At 66.3% G+C, this 15,193-nt stretch overlaps 3 protein-coding genes across 3 annotated transcripts; 2 read left to right on the top strand and 1 right to left on the bottom strand.

Annotated features, from left to right (window-relative positions):
* The first annotated feature begins 479 nt into the window (after nucleotides 1-479).
* Nucleotides 480-5,228, top strand: PARP3 (poly(ADP-ribose) polymerase family member 3). Its single transcript, XM_068408843.1, has 11 exons — nucleotides 480-602; nucleotides 1,342-1,574; nucleotides 1,787-1,912; nucleotides 2,326-2,517; nucleotides 2,890-3,025; nucleotides 3,279-3,505; nucleotides 3,649-3,798; nucleotides 3,949-4,026; nucleotides 4,271-4,448; nucleotides 4,635-4,781; nucleotides 4,900-5,228. Exons 2-11 carry the CDS (start codon nucleotides 1,392-1,394, stop codon nucleotides 5,067-5,069), a joined length of 1,587 nt encoding a protein of 528 aa, XP_068264944.1. The 5' UTR covers nucleotides 480-602; nucleotides 1,342-1,391; the 3' UTR covers nucleotides 5,070-5,228.
* Nucleotides 5,229-6,207: 979 nt separating this feature from the next.
* Nucleotides 6,208-7,465, top strand: LOC137667769 (probable G-protein coupled receptor). The gene has a single exon (XM_068408844.1). It carries the CDS (start codon nucleotides 6,236-6,238, stop codon nucleotides 7,463-7,465), a length of 1,230 nt encoding a protein of 409 aa, XP_068264945.1. The 5' UTR covers nucleotides 6,208-6,235.
* A 1,311-nt stretch (nucleotides 7,466-8,776) lies between these two features.
* Nucleotides 8,777-15,008, bottom strand: PCBP4 (poly(rC) binding protein 4). Its single transcript, XM_068409395.1, is given in 16 exon segments — nucleotides 8,777-9,430; nucleotides 9,433-9,495; nucleotides 9,497-9,742; nucleotides 10,009-10,179; nucleotides 10,603-10,655; nucleotides 11,043-11,118; nucleotides 11,290-11,334; nucleotides 11,503-11,577; nucleotides 11,827-11,955; nucleotides 12,177-12,305; nucleotides 12,416-12,532; nucleotides 12,799-12,831; nucleotides 12,910-12,935; nucleotides 13,245-13,269; nucleotides 13,271-13,359; nucleotides 14,836-15,008. Coding segments are annotated over 15 exon segments (1,344 nt in total). The 5' UTR covers nucleotides 13,340-13,359; nucleotides 14,836-15,008; the 3' UTR covers nucleotides 8,777-9,343.
* Between the last annotated feature and the right edge of the window lie 185 nt (nucleotides 15,009-15,193).

The raw sequence follows: 15,193 nt of genomic DNA, 5'->3' as shown, positions 1-15,193 counted from the left end.
CTGCCTTGGGCTGATGTGGCTGAGCCTGAGAGCTACAGAGCCACCGATGCTCTGGCTCCAGCAGCACCATCCCCTCCACGTCCCCAGCAGGATGGGCAGCAGCTCTACCTCCTGCCCGTGCCACCCATCCCTGCCAGCCCTGCAACTGTTCCCCCCTGGGGACATGCATCTCTTGGAACAAGGCGGTTTGCAGGCAGGAGAAGGCAGCGATTGCTGCGAACCCTTCAAAACATATTCAGATGCCAGTGACCGGTCCTCCTCCCTGCCTGATCCTCAGCCCTGCCTGTTTGGCAAGGACCCAAGAAGAGAGATTACACATGCAAAATGACACAGGCTTTAACCATTTCAAGACTGTTTGCTCTGTCCAAGAGCACGGAAGAGGGGGGCTGGCTGGAGGGGCAACTGACAGCAGGGTCACCTCTAGTCTGGGGACCACCAGGCAGGCAGGCAGGCAGGCGCTGCCACAGGGTGCATGTGCTGCCCGGGGCTCTGACAGCTCTTTCTGCTGTCAGCCCTGCCTACTACCTGCTCTTGCCTGGGGAAGAAGTTTCACTTCCAGGCAGGCTGTCTGACCTGCCCGGAGGCTCCTCAGCAGGGAGCAGGTAGGACGTGGCCGCTCTGCTGCCTCTTTGCTGCCTCTGGCACCCCCTGCTTGGCTGGGACCAGGGGGGCACAGGAGATGAGGGGCTACCCGAGCCCCCCCTGTGCCCAAATCAAAGCACCATGCCCTTGCCCTGCGGGGTGCTGCACCCCTTCACTGGGCTTGGGGGGGGATTTTGGGAGGGGGGCATTGCATGTTTGAGGGGGGCATTGCATGTTTGAGGGGGGCATTGCATGTTTGGGGGGGGCATTGCATGTTTGGGGGGGGCATTGCGTGCTTTCCTCTCCTGCACGCCCCTGGGGGCACAAGGCTAGGGGAGCCTTGGGGACACACTCTTGCGGGTTAGGGTTCCCTGGTGAGGGGTAGTGGGGGCCAGGCAGGGCTCTCCAGGCTCCCCCCACCCCTCTGGCTGACCCTCGTCCTCTTCCAGCTCTTCTGACCTGAGTTTGCTGCGCAAGCAGCCATGCCCCCTCCGCCCGTGGTGCTCCCCCTCAGCTCCACGGCACTGGGCTGTGTCTCCCCTTTGGGCTCCCTTCGGGGCTGGAGGGTGCTGAAGGGCTCTGCCCCCCACCCCGAGCAGAGGGGCAAGGCTGAGGCACTTCGGAGGGAGAGGTCCCATGCCCTCCTGCAGCCCAGCTGTGGGCTGGAGGCGCAGGGAAAGCAGGGCAGGGCACAGCCCAGCCAGGCTTTCCCGGAAGGGCAACTCGGCATCTCTCGCCTCCCTCTCTGCTCTCCCCAAGGGTTTTGCGGGGGATTAAGGCAGCCTTGGCCCCGCGGGGGTGACTCAGCCATGGCTTCCAAGCGCCATGCGTCCCACCCGAAGCAGCCGGATGGCAGGGGCAAGAAAGCGAAGGGGCAAGAGGAGGATGACGCCTGGAGCTCCACCTTGGCAGCCCTAAAAACTGCCCCCAAGGAGAAGCCCCCCGCCACCATCGATGGGCTGTGCCCCCTGAGCACGGCGCCAGGTGCCCGGGTGAGAACAGGGTGGGGGTGCTCATGGGGCTGGGGTGGGGGGACGTGGGCAGGAGCGATGGGGGGTGTCCCAGGGCAGCCTCCACCCTGCTGGCACAGGGGCAGCCCAAATTTTCCTTGCAGGCCCCGCTGTGTCCCCGCTGGGACAGCTCTGCATCCCCCCATCCCCAAACACTGCCCAGGTGCCAGCCCGGGCCATGCTGCTCACTGTAGGTCTATGAGGACTATGACTGCACCCTGAACCAGACCAATATCAGCGCCAACAGCAACAAGTTCTACATCATCCAGCTCCTTGAGCACGACGGTGCCTACAGCGTCTGGAGCCGCTGGGGCCGCGTAGTGAGTCCACCCCAGCATCGCTTGTTCCCCACCATGGCTGTCCCCACCCTGCCTTGGGACTCCCAAGGGTCCAGGATTAACCTGGTGGTCCCCATCCCTTGTTCCTTGTCCCAAAGCAATCAACCAAGTGGCCCTGCTATAGCCTCTTGTTGGGGGGGCTTTAAGGACTGGCCCCCACGCAACAGGGTGAGCGTGACCAGGGGACATGGCACCTCATCCTGGGGCGTCTCCCTGAGGCAGGGGGACCCCCAGACCCAGTGCTAGTGGCTCAGCACGTTCCTGCTCAGTGCTCCGCAGCCCCCCCATTGCAGCCCCCCTATTGCAGCCCCCCTGTTCCCAGGCTGCTCCCCCTGGCACGGGGCTGATGGAGCAGGGATACAGGGGGGGTCCTGACCGCTGCCATCCGCTGCCAGGGGGAGGTGGGCCAGTCCAAGCTCATGCCATTTGCCTCCCTGGAGGCCGCCAAGAAGGACTTTGAGAAGAAGTTTCGGGAGAAGACCAAGAACAGCTGGGCAGCGAGGGAGAACTTCGTTGCCCAGCCAGGGAAGTACACGCTCATCGAGGTGCAGCCAGGGGACGGGCAGGAGGTGGAGGTTGCCATCACGGTGAGTGTGCCAGGCAGCCAGGGTATCACCGCGGTGGGGTGGTCCTCACATCCCGCCCCTGGCCCACTGGGCACCAGGACATCCAAGCGGTTCAGCAGGATGGGGTGAGTTTCAGGAGGGGACTGGGTGTGAGCTGAAACAGCCCATGGGCAGACATTTGGGGCTAGTGGGTTGAGATGGAGTGGGAGGGCATCCCAAGCAAGAACCATGGGCATCTGGGTGGCATCGATCATGGGAAGTGGAGGCAGCACCTGCCTGTTGGTCTGCTGCCTGGGGGCCAGGCTCTCCCCACCGACACAGGCAGCCCCGGTGCCGTGCCCCCGCAGCCTCCTATGGGCTCGCAGGCGGAGCAGTGATGTTGGGGGTCTGCAGGTGGATGGCACGGATGGGGACAAGGTCCGCAAGCAGCGAGTACTGCCCTGCACCTTGGACAAAGCCACGCAGGACCTGGTGTCCCTCATCTTCAGCAGCGACATGTTCCGGGATGCCATGCAGACCATGAACATCGGTAGGTGATGGGTGGCGTAGGGGGTGGTCTGGGTGCTGTGGCCGGGGGGTGCAGGTGGGGAGGTGAACAGGGCAGAGGTGCTGGTGGATTTTAGAGCATCCCCACTGAGAGCCCGGCACCTGGTGGGACTGTGGACCCCCCCAGTGCTGGGTGCCACTGTGTGCCTGTGGTGATGCTGGTGGTTATTGGAAGTAGCTGTGGGGCAAGTGGGGTGGATGGGTTCACCCATGCCCTCCCCTGTCCCCCTGGCCAGACGTGAAGAAGATGCCGCTGGGGAAGCTGAGCAAGCAGCAGATCGCGAGGGGCTTCGAGGCGCTGGAGGAGCTGGAGGCTGCGCTGCGGGAGCAGCCCCCCCAGGCCGCCCGCCTGGAGGACCTCTCCTCCCGCTTCTACACCATTGTGCCCCACAACTTTGGGCGGGCACGGCCACCCCCCATCAACTCCCCCGACCTGCTGCGTGCCAAGAAGGACATGCTGTTGGTGAGATGCTGGGGCACCCGGTGGGTGACTTCCCTCCCCACGGAGGGGCAGGGAGGTGCTGGCAGAAGGCTGGGCTTGCTCTGGTGCCCCCAGCACGGTGCCCAGCACTGGCAGTGAGGATGTCCATGGTCTGTGCCTGCCAGGTGCTGGCTGACATCGAGGTGGCACAGAGCCTGCAGGCGCAGAAGGCGAAGGAGGAGGAGGAGGAGGAAGTCGTCCATCCGCTGGATCAGGATTACGCCCTGCTCTGCTGCCAGCTCTCCCTGCTGGACCCAGCGTCCCGGGAATACCAGGTGCCACTTGTGCCTCAGTGCCCTGTGACCAGGAGCAACCATACCAAGCCTGTGGGCACCCCAAAGGGCCCCGTTGTCCCAGGGGGACTGTGGGCATTACTGGGATGGCTGCTCACAGTGACACCTCTTTCCTGCCTCCCTCCCTGGCAGCTGATCCAAAACTACGTGACACAGACCGGGCACAATCTCCGCATCCTCAACATCTGGCAGGTGGCCCGAGACGGTGAGGTGAGAAAAAGGAGCTGTTTATCCCTGTGCTGCAGTGAGGAAGCCCTGGTTGCACCCCAGAATGGAGCTTTGTCTGCATTAGGGCTCCAGGCATCTCCACCCAGGGGGACAAATAAGCACCCGCTCCCCTGCCCCTCCAGCCTGGCACTGGGGTTGGGCTGGGGGGAGGTTGGGTGGCAATCCCCCACCCCTGGGGCACCCACGTCTCCCTCCGTGCACAGCCCTTAGCTCTGCATCTCTCCAGGACAAGCGCTTCAAAGCCCACGACCTCCTGGAGCACCGGCGCCTGCTTTGGCACGGCACCAGCGTGGCGGTGATCGCGGCCATCCTGAAGAGCGGCCTGCGCATCATGCCCCACTCGGGCGGGCGCGTGGGCAAGGGCATCTACTTCGCCTCCAAGAACAGCAAGTCAGCCTGCTACGGTGAGGGTCCCGGGCCCACAGAGTTTGTGGGAGCCCAGCTGCCTTCGTGTACCCCCTGTCAGGCAGCTGCTGGGCATGTCAAGCCCCTTCCTGCCACGGCAGCCAGTCCCCCAAGGTGGCCCGGGCACAACCAGGTAGGAACACCAGGCTGGTGCCATCATCCCCATTCCCCTTCTCCCATGGCAGTGGGCTGCACATCTGAGAAGGTTGGCATCATGTTCCTGACGGAGGTGGCCCTGGGCAAGCCCTACTGCATCACCTGCGACGACCCCACACTGTGTCAGCCCCCCGACGGCTATGACAGTGTCCTGGCCTGTGGCCGGACGGAGCCGGGTGAGCCTGGGGCAGGAGGGGTTCGGGGCTGTGGGGGCTGGGATGGCACGGGGCCGGGGGGGAGAGACGCCAGATCTTGGGCTTGACGTGTGGTGGTGGGGGGTGTCTTCTCGCCCAGACCCCACGCAGGATGAGGAGGTGCTGCTGGATGGCAAGAAGGTGCTGGTGTGCCAGGGCAAGCCCGTCCCCATGCCCGCCTACAAGGACTCCTCCTTCAGCCAGAGCGAGTACCTCATCTACCAGGAAAGCCAGTGCCGGCTCCGCTACCTTGTCCAGCTCCGCTTCTGAGGGCGCCTGGGCACCCCCGGCCCCGTCCCAGCACCAGCCCACCAGCCCGGAGCACCGTGGTCTGGACTCTCCAGCCACCCCAGCTGGGGCTTGGCGAGGGACGGGCTGGCGTGGGGACAGAGCTTGCTTTGACTGTGAATAAAGACACTGTGCCTTGTACCGAGCGGTGCTGGTGCCTTCCTGCCCGGCGGAGGCGGGTGCGAAGTGGGGAAGGGTGGCGGTGGGTCCCTGCGGGGACGGTGGCGGGTTGGCTCTGGAGGGGCTGCAGCCTGTCGTGGCCGTCTGGTGCTGGCAGCCTTCAGGAGAAAGCTGGTGGCTTTGCGAGCCAGGTGCCCTTGTCACCTGAGCAAGGCATGTGGCTCGTGCCCATCACCGTGGCATCAGAGCCACGGAGGACGAGCAAGATGGTGGCCGTGTTGGGGGGGCACAGGGCTCAGGGACCCCGGCCCTCCCTTCCCGAGCCCCCGCCGGCTGCTAGGACCCAGCAGCTGTCCCCGTGGGACCGCCACGATGCAGGCAGCGCCCGGGAGTGACAGCTGGTGCCATCCGCAGCTGGCAGGCGCAGGCAAACAGGATGACGAGCGGGTGACGGGCGCGGGGAAGGGGGAGTGTGGCCCCGCGCAGGGGCCAGCAGCCCCCACGCTGCAGCACGAGTGACGCCGGCGAGCAGGACCCCCGGCGAGGAGGGGAGCGTCACCCACCTCCCCAGCAGTGAAGGTACACTGGGTCCCCCCCACCCCAGGGCCCCCCGCGGCCGGAGCAAGGAGCAGAGATGGGGCAGGCGGGTTCGTGGTGTCCCTCCTTGGGGCATGCTGGTGTGGCTGGGGCAGGGGACAGGGTGTCAGCCTGGCACGGGTGCCCACGAGTGCTGCAGTGCAGTCCCTGGCCAGGCTGGGGACACCCGGCTGCCAGCTCTGGGGTAGGCAGGGTGCCGTGACCTCGCCGGGCACCTCTCCCTGCTCCAGCATCTCAGGGGGGCTCAGGTCATCTCTGTTTTTCTGTGGTTCTTCTTCATTTTGGTTCTTCTCCTTCATGCCCCGCTCCCCTCCCCAACAGGCAAGGAGAAGGCAGCGGCCATGACTGTGGTGGGCTTTCCCTCTACGGGACGCAGGAGAAGAGCCCTTGCTGCCCAGGCACCGGAGCTGCTGCCTTAGTCCTCGGGGGAGATGGCGAGCCGAACAGGGCTGAACACCACGGAGAGCCTAGAGCCGCCCTCCGTCTCCGAGCAGTCCATCGCCCAGGAGGTGGTGGGCCTCCTCTGCATGGTCCTGCTCACCCTCACCGCCCTGGTGGCCAACACCGTGGTGATGGTCGTCATTCTCAAAACCCCCCTTCTCAGGAAGTTCATCTTCGTCTGCCACCTCTGCGTGGTGGACCTCCTCTCTGCCATTTTCCTCATGCCCATAGGGATCATCTCCAGCTCTTCCTGCTTCAACAGGGTGATCTACAGCATTGCTGAGTGCCAGGCCTTGATATTCCTGAATGTCTGCTTCATCAGTGCCTCCATCCTCACCATCTCCATCATCAGCGTGGAGCGGTACTACTACATTGTGCACCCCATGAGGTATGAGGTCAAGATGACCATCAGGCTGGCGGTGGCCGGAGTGATCTTCATTTGGGTCAAGTCTGTTCTCATCACTGTCTTGGCACTGGTGGGCTGGCCTCAAGGCAACGGGGCCACCAGTGCCAGTCGCTGCACAGTCTACTGGAGCCCTGGGGCCCACAAGAAGGTTTTTGTGATCATCTTCAGCATCGTCTGCTTTGTTCTGCCCACCATCATCATCTTTGCTGTCTACTGCAGTGTCTACCGCGTGGCCCGGATGGCATCCCTGCAGCAAGTGCCTGTGCCGGCACAGGCAGTCGCGCCGAGACACCGATCCGACTCCATCGCCAGCCAAGTGACCATCATCACCACCAGGAACCTGCCGCTGCCCAGGCTGACGCCAGAGCGCTTTCTGGGAAGCAACAAGGCCATCCTCACCTTGGTCCTCATTGTGGGACAGTTCTTGTGCTGCTGGCTGCCCTTCTTTGCTTTCCACTTGCACTCTTCTGTCGCCGCTGGCGCAGCGGGCAGTGGGCACGGGGAGATGGTGGTCACCTGGATTGCCTACTCCTCCTTCGCCATCAATCCCTTCTTCTACGGGCTGCTGAACCGCCAGATCCGGGAGGAGCTGGCCCGGCTCCGGCGCAGCTGTCTCAACCGGCCACTGGGCCAGGAGCTCTGTCTTTCCGTCTCGGAGGCTTCTGTCCAGGAAAACTTCTTGCAGTTCCTCCAGAGAGCGACTTGCACGCTGGAGACCCACACCAGCTGCATCAGCGCCAGCCCCAGGAACAGGCTGGACCAGACCAAGATGGGCTTCCCCATCCCAGGTCAAGTTCCTGAAGAGAGTAGCTGAGAAGCAAGAGGCCCTGTCCCACCGTGTTGGGCAGGAGGGTGGGCAGGGGACCTGCCAGGACCCATCGGACCTGCTCGGACCCAGCCTCTTGGATATGGAGGGGTCTTTGTTCAGGTTGTGACTCTTCTCTGAGCTTATGGCCGAAGATGGTTTCTCTACCTGGGAGAAGGCAGCAGATCTGGGGAAGCCTCATCTGCAGGCTGGGATGGTCTCTGGCTTCACCAGCACAGCCCAGTTGCATGGACTGGCCCTCCCCGGGACACAGGATGCCAAGGGGCTCCTATGTGGGGGCAGAGGAGGGGGCACCTCCATCTCTGTCACCCTGCCGGGACCACTCGTGTCCAGTGGGGAAGAGCCGATGTCCCTTGCACCCTACCCAGGAGCAACGGCCCAGCTAACACCACTAACACCAGTAACACCAGGGCCCTGGGCACCCCGCGGAGCCTGGCCGGCCAGCGTGGAGCTCTCCAGCCTTGGCTGTTTAACCCAAAACTAACGTCCAGGTGGAGGAGCTCCTGCCACCCGCAGTACCTGACAGGGGGATGGCACCTGTGGGGCTGGCTCCGGCCATGTCCGCGTTCTTCCTGCTGGCATGGCAGTGTGCGATGCCCATGGCCGTGCCCAGCCGTGCCCTCTGTCCCCTTGGGCTCGCAGGGGCTGCCCCTCCAGGGGCGATGCTGGCCGGCCGGGGGTCTGTGCCAGGCTCTTTATGGACACAGGTGCCCAGCTGCAGCCCAGCCAGCGGTGCCACGTGCCAGCCCAACCGGGCTGATGGCCAGGGGTGTGCTGGGGCGGACACAGTGGCACAGGGTGGGGGGGGGGGGCTGTGCGGGGTGCCCCCGGGCAGCGGCAGCCAGAGGGGACCAGGAGCTGCTGTCCCCCTTCGGTCTCATTGCTTCTGCAGGGCTTGGGGACCCTCCCATGGGGTCCCCAGTGCAAGCAAGGGGACTGGACCCTGATGGGGGATGCTGGAGGGGTATCGTCCATCACCCCAGCCCTCCCACAAAGGGATGGTGCTGGCGCAGTGGGTTGGAGACCCCCCTGCCCCAGTAATAACTGGGGAGCTGAGGGAGAACTGCCCCATGGCCTCCCAGAGTGCCCCATGGCAGGGAGGGGGCTCTGGGAAGACCCCCAGAGAGACTGGGGCTGAGGGCCAGCACTCCCTGGCCACAGGGATGCCCCTCCGGCCACCACCCCGTGTCCCCAGGAGCCGGGGCTGCCCCTGAGGTGGGGGGGGGTGGGGGATATGATTATTTTTTCTTGTAAATTTTATCTTTTTATTAAACCATTGATAAGTTACAAAGGAGGAAAAAATATAGACTTATATATACAGCATTTCCAAGCCAGCAGGGACCTGGCTCTCGGATGGGGTTGTTGGAGGTGATTGCCCCAGGGTGGCCCGGGGAGGGCCCCCCACCAGAGCCAGGGGACGGGGGACCCCCGGAGAGGCCAGGCAGCCCCTCATCTGGTGGTACCTGCCTTTTTGGGTGCCAGCCGGAGGGTGGGCAGGAGCGGGATGGCAGGGCTGGCAGGGCGAGGGGCAGGAGGCGGAGGTCCACCCCAGCCCAGGGCACTGGGAGAAGGGACCGCGGGCAGGCAGGGACAGCCCCCCACCCAATACCAGGGCACGTGGTCCCCGTGCAGGACAGTCGGGGAGGGGGGCACAGCGCTGCCGGGACGGGTGGCAGGCGGCGGGGCAGCCCCGTCCTCCAGCGGCATCGCTGCCAGCAAGACCCTTCCCTTCTGGGGTGGGGGGCAAGGGGGTCCACCCCAGGCATGGGGCGCCTGACAGGGGCTGGGGGACAGGGTGGGTGGTGGGGAGGTGTCCCCGGCACCAAGTGGCGCCTCCTGGACCCCCTCGCCACCCGCCGGCGGGGCTCAGTAGGGTGAGAACTTCTGCCGGTCAGCTTTCTTGGTGCCGTTGGCCGCCGAGATCTTGGTCGTAGTAGTGGCAGTGCCGCCGTTGGGACCCCGCCACGGAGGGACGGGGACAGCGCCAGGAAGGGCATCGGCTTCAGGCCGATGAAGTTGGGAGAGGGAGATGGCGTAGGGGGTGCCCAGCAGGGCTGGGGGGGCCGGGGCGACGGCGGGCAGCGATGCACCGGAGCCTGGGGTGAGGGGCTGGGAGAAGCCCACGCCGAGGTCCATGGAGCCAGGGCCCGGCGGCGCGCCTGGGAGGTAGATTTGGCCGTTCTCTAAGCTGGAGAAGCGAGCAAGGAAGGGACGGGTGGTGAGCACCACGGTGACAGAGCATGTCCCCTGCCCCAACCTGCCCGCCTCAGGGTGCAGGAACCGCGTGCCTCATCCCTTGAGGCAGAGGTCACCACGGCACATCCTGGGTGTCCCACTGGGCTAAAAAGCTGGGGCTCAAACCCCACGGGGTCCCAGATCCCACACCCACCACCTCCAGTCCTCAAAGCACCACCCAGCTCATCCTTCCTGAGGATGCTGGGGTTGGTGTACCCCACAAGCTGCGCTGGGGTGCTGGAGAGGTGCACCCCTCGCTAGCAGCCTGTGTGTTCCCCCCAGGCTGGCCCACTTACCCAGGCTGTGATGAGGTACTGAGCCAGGGTGATGCTGACGGGGGTCCCCGTGATGGTCACGTGCCGCTCGCTGGAGCCCTCGGTCTGGTTCCCGATCTTGATGTGGGCGCCGGACATCTGCCGGATCTCGCTGATCTTGCTGCCGTGCCGGCCGATGATGCAGCCGATGAGCTGGAGGGGCAGGGACTGGTGTGAGCTGGGAGCACCTGGAGGAGCCACGCCGAGCAGGGAGCTCCCAGGGGCTCACCCGGCCACCTCCTACACCTGGGAGGAGTGGGGAAACTGAGGCAGGCACCGGGAGGGCAGGGCACTGCTTTCCCTGGACAGACCCCGCTTTTTGTTTCACTGAAGCCCCCCACTGCTGGCATCGCCGGGCTGCCACATCCCAAGGCTCTTCCTCGGTGTTGGCCAAGCCCTTTCCCCCCTCCCGTGCCCTCAGTTTCCCTTTTCTTCCAGTTGCTTCTGCCCCAGCAGCCCCTCCTGCTCCCGAGCTCTGGGGGCTGAGGCAGAGCCTCCCCTGTGCAGCTGTGAGGTGGGACACATGGTGGGGGGCAAGCCATGGTCCCCCTCACCATCCCCAGCACCCACACGTACGTCGTTGGGCACCAGGAACTCCTGGGAGCTGCTCTGGGACCCGGCGTCCAGGCCTGGAGGGAGAGACAGGGATGTTAGTGGCGGGGGGGGCGGTCTCCAGCAGCTCCTTGCCCCCACCCCAGCCCCGTGCTGGGACAGTCAGTGGCCCTGGGGACAAACCTGAACGATCCTTGGGGAGAGACAGGGAGGACGGGACATAGGCACCTGTCATGATTTGGTGCCAGTGCTCCCACACTGCGGGGCTGGGGGAATCTGGTGGGTGCAGGGACCCCAGGAAATCAAGGACAGGGTCGTTTGGGGGGGCAGGCAGCCATGCCAGGGGGCCGGGACTGGAGAGGGTGCAAGGGACGGGGACCCCCTGATCAGGGCCTGGTGGCTGGGTGGGTCAGGAGGGGCACCCCGCAGCCCCAGCCCTGGGAGGGTGCACAGGAGGTGCTTACCTGGCACCATGGAGGGTGGGTGGCCCAGGGAGGCGAAGGGGAGCGTGTGCCCTGACAGCTGCTGCAGCTTCGTCACCTGCACAGGCAGCGGGAGGAGGAGGAAGGCGTTAGGGGTGACGGCAGAGGGTCCCCTGTCCCCTCCCGGGGCCAGACACTGGCACCCAGTGCTTCCCAGGACAGGCATCCCCAGCAGCACAGACCCCGTGCCCATGGGAGCAGGGGTGGGCGGCCACGGGGACAGACTCACCTCTGCGGGAGAGACCCCGCTGTACTGGCCCTGCATGGAGAAGCCCTGTGGGGGTTAAAGAAGGGGCATCAGTGTGGGGCCAGGCAGGGACCCCTGCCTCAGACCACCCCTCCGGGGCGGGGAGGCCGCCCCAAGCCCACTGGAGCTGCCCTCGCTGGCAGAGGCTGGGTGTCCTGGCCACCCCGTGCCCCCGGGGGGGCTGTGGCCCCTTACCTGGTTGGCAGAGAGCAGGATGGTGCCCAGGGAGAGGCCAGGGTGGTAGGGGATGGTGGCCCCCTTTGGAGGCGACTGGAGAGGGAGGGAAGGGGGCGGAGGGGATGAGACATGAGGTCGAATGCTCCCACAGCCCCCTGGACCCTCTTTGCCCCCCCCCACCCCCAACAAGCTGGGCACAGCCCGCAGGACCTCTTATATGCTGAGCAGGGTGCTCTTACGGGCTCCTGTATGGGTGGGACCCTGGTGTCGGGGTCCAGGTGGGCACAGGGAGCCCTGGGGAGGGGGAAGCAGGCAGCGCGTGCCCTGGGGCTCGGCGGGTACCTCCAGGATGACGGCGCAGATCTGCCTCACGCACTGGATGATGGTATCTGGCACCCCCGAGACGGTGACGGCCCGTTCGGTGGAGTTGGGCAGCAGGTCGGCAGCCACCTGCACCTGCGCCCCCGTGCTCTAGGCGGGGGGCAAAGGGAGATGCTGGGGTGTCTTAGCTGCTCCCTCCCATGGGCCTGTCCCCTCCATAGCCCATGGGGACCTTTGCAGGACCTGCAGGGTGATGCTCTGCTCCTGCATCACCTCCCACAGCTCCTGTGGGACCGTGGCAGCCCCCGTGCTGAGGGGTCCGTGTGCCCCCAGGGGAAGGGAGCCTGCACCCAGGGCACCCCCAGCCTCACCTCCCGGATCTCCCGGATCTTCACTCCTGCCTTGCCGATGAGCGAGCCGCACTGGCTGGCCGGGATGACGAGGCGCAGTGTCACCGGCGCTCTGCCCGCCGCTGCCCCGTCACTCCCCGCTCCCAGGTCCTGCGAGGCGGTGGGGGGAGATGCGGCATTGGACCCCCATGAGCCCACCGGCACAGGGTGAGCGCTCCTGGCTTGGGGGGCACCCAGCAGGGGCGCGGGGGGCTGCCTACCTCCTCCAGCTTGAAGGCGATCATGGAGACGGCGCGGAAGACGGCGTCAGTGGAGCCGGTGATGGTGGTGATGCGCTCGGGGCAGGACCCCTCCGAGATGGTGATGCGCGCGCTGCTCTGGGGACGGCGTCACACCCCATCAGGGGCATCGCAGGCCCTGAGCTCGATGTCCCCCCCCAGGGAAGGGCTCACTGGAGGTGGCCTCAATGCCCTGTGGACCTGGGCTTTCCCCCTCCCCCCTGCCCTGGCAGCCTTCCCAGGGGTGCAGCCGTGTCTCCCCTGGGTCCACCTGGGAATGGGGGTGGCCAGGGCTCGGCACGTGGGAGACACCCGGAGCAGGCAGGACAGGCAGCTGGACCTGGCAGCCCCCAGCACCCCCTTACCTGCTCTCGTATCCTCTTAACAGTCTCTCCTTTCTGCAGGGAGAGGAACAGGGCGGGTGGTCAGGTCCAGGGGAGTCCAGGGCTGGCGGTGCCCCGGACCCCAAATCTTACCTTGCCGATGATGCTGCCGATCTCCTGCGAAGGCAAAGACGAGGGCGGCCCATCAGCAGGCAGCTCCCTGCCTGCCACATCCCTCCTCTGCCCACAGCCTGGCCAACGGGCAACAGGCAGGCCCTGCCCCGTGGCTGCTGGGACACTGGGTGGCTTGCTGGTGACACTGGGGCATGGGAATGGGCCCCTCCCTGCCTTAGGGTGGGGAAAGAAATCCTTCTGGGAATGCTCTTCCTGGGAGAATTGGGAGCAGGGGCGGCAAGGAGATGGTGCTCCAGCATGGCCCCCCACCCCGGGCATTGCTGACCCCCCCGTCAAGCCCCCCCGCCGTTACTTGCCGTGCATGAGCATGCGGAGGGTCCAGGGTGATGCTGAGCTCCGTCTCCTCGGGGCTGCCGCCCACGCCACTGGCTCCGTCCAGCGATGCCATGGCGGGAGGGCGAGCTGAGCCTGCGGGACACGGTGGTCTCCAGAAAAGGGGGGAGGCCCCAGCTAACGCCCCCCCCCAAAAGTACCTGAAAAGTATCTACGGCTGGGAAAAGGGGAAACTGAGGCAGGGGCAGCACTGTGCCCTCCTCCAGCGGGGGAGGCTTGCACGGCCCCGTGGTACCCCCACCGGCATCCTGAACCCCTTCCGGGAGCTCCCCGAAGGGACCTGCCGCCACCCATCTGGCTGAGCCTGCAGGCAGCTGCCTGCAACCCTGCCTGCGCGCAGCCCTGGGCCGGGGCCGGCACCGCACCTTCCCGGAGCCGGGAGCTGGGTGGGTATCGGGGGGAAGCAGAACAGTGTGGGGAGCGTGGCTGTGGGATGGGGCTCGGTTTGCAGGCGCTTGCTGGGGGGGTGGCACGAGGGGTGGGGGGGGCAGAGGTGGCCTGGGTGGTCTCGCAGGCTGTGCGAGTCTTCCTCCTCTCCTCCTCCTCCTCCTCCCTTCCCCCTGCCTGTGCACAAAGCCCCAGGGGAAACTGAGGCAGCGTCCGTGATGGGGACCACCAGCCCGACACGAGCCACGGCGTGATGCCCAATGCATGACACCGCTGCACCCTGTCCCCCCTGAGCACCCCAGGGCCCCCCCGGACCCTCTGCCTGGGGGACGGGGGCGGCTGGGACCCCCGCGGTGCCAGCGCGGGGCCAGGCCGGGGACAATCGCCGTGTGTCCGGGCACGGGTGGGCGGCTGCGGCACCGCTGGCTCCCGGCGAGCCGCGCGATGCCAAGCGGCTTTGAAACAAAGCACCCGTGTTGGGGCTGGGGCCCGTGGCTGCGGGCATGGCGGCGGGGGGGGGCGGTTATTTTAGGTGCTGGCAGGACTCCCCACCGCTACGGCACATCTCCTGCATCAGGGTAACGGCGTGGGGGGCCAGGCCGGCCACCCCTCTATCCCTAAAGCGCTACGGGCTGGTTTTGGACCCTCCATCTTCGTCCCCTCGTTACCGGGGGCTGGTGAAAGCGGGGGAAGGCTGGGGAAAGGGGAACCTTCCCCTTCCCGATGAGGGGAGCCTGAAACTGGGGGCGGGGAGGGGGAAGGCTGCCCGGGTCCCCCGACCCCCCGGGGGTGAGCGGCAGCAGGGACCCGCCGGGGACAAAAGACCCCGAGGCTGGCGGTGGGGCAGGGGGAGGCGGCAGGGCCACGGGTGCCCTGTGGCCGTGGGGGGTCCGCGGGCGGGGGGGTGCTGTCCCCCCGGTGAGCCAGGCTGGCGGGGCCACCCAAGGCCCCGGTGATGGGCACAGGCCACCTGCCCCGTCGCCGTGCCAGGGCTGGCGTCGGGACAGCCACCCAGCTGGGCACCGCCCGTCCTTCGGGGCACCTCCGGGTGGCAAAGGGAGGTGACGGGGCGGGGGGGGGGACGGGAGGAAGCCCCCCGCCCGTCCCGGGGGAGCCCCTCTCCGCTCGCCCCCCCGGCCCCCGCGGGAGGGGCCCGGCCGGTACCTTTCCGTGCGCCTCGTCCCTCCGCCGCCGGCCGCCCCGCTCAGTGCCACATTGTCCCCGGCGGCGCCCGGTGACACCCGGGGCAGGAACAATGAGCCGCTTGACAGGCCAGGGCCAGGCTGGCAGCCCCGGCCCCCACCCCGGTCCACGCCGGGGCCCCCCCTCGCTCTTCCCCTCTCCCACATCCCTCCCTCCGGGATCCTATTACAGCGGATAAGAGACACTAAAAGGAACAATGCACCCTGGGTAAGGCCATCTGCCACCGCTGGGGACATTCCTGTCCCCCCCGCCCCCCCTTGGCTCACACATCGCCCCTCTTTGTAATGGCGGGGGCTTTTTTTTTTTTCCTGGAAGCCGA

Source organism: Nyctibius grandis, chromosome 10, assembly GCF_013368605.1.
Source record: "Nyctibius grandis isolate bNycGra1 chromosome 10, bNycGra1.pri, whole genome shotgun sequence".
In the NCBI taxonomy this organism is placed as follows: Eukaryota; Metazoa; Chordata; class Aves; order Nyctibiiformes; family Nyctibiidae; genus Nyctibius; species Nyctibius grandis.
Note: the sequence above shows the minus strand (reverse complement) of the source record. Positions and strands in the feature narration are given on the sequence as shown.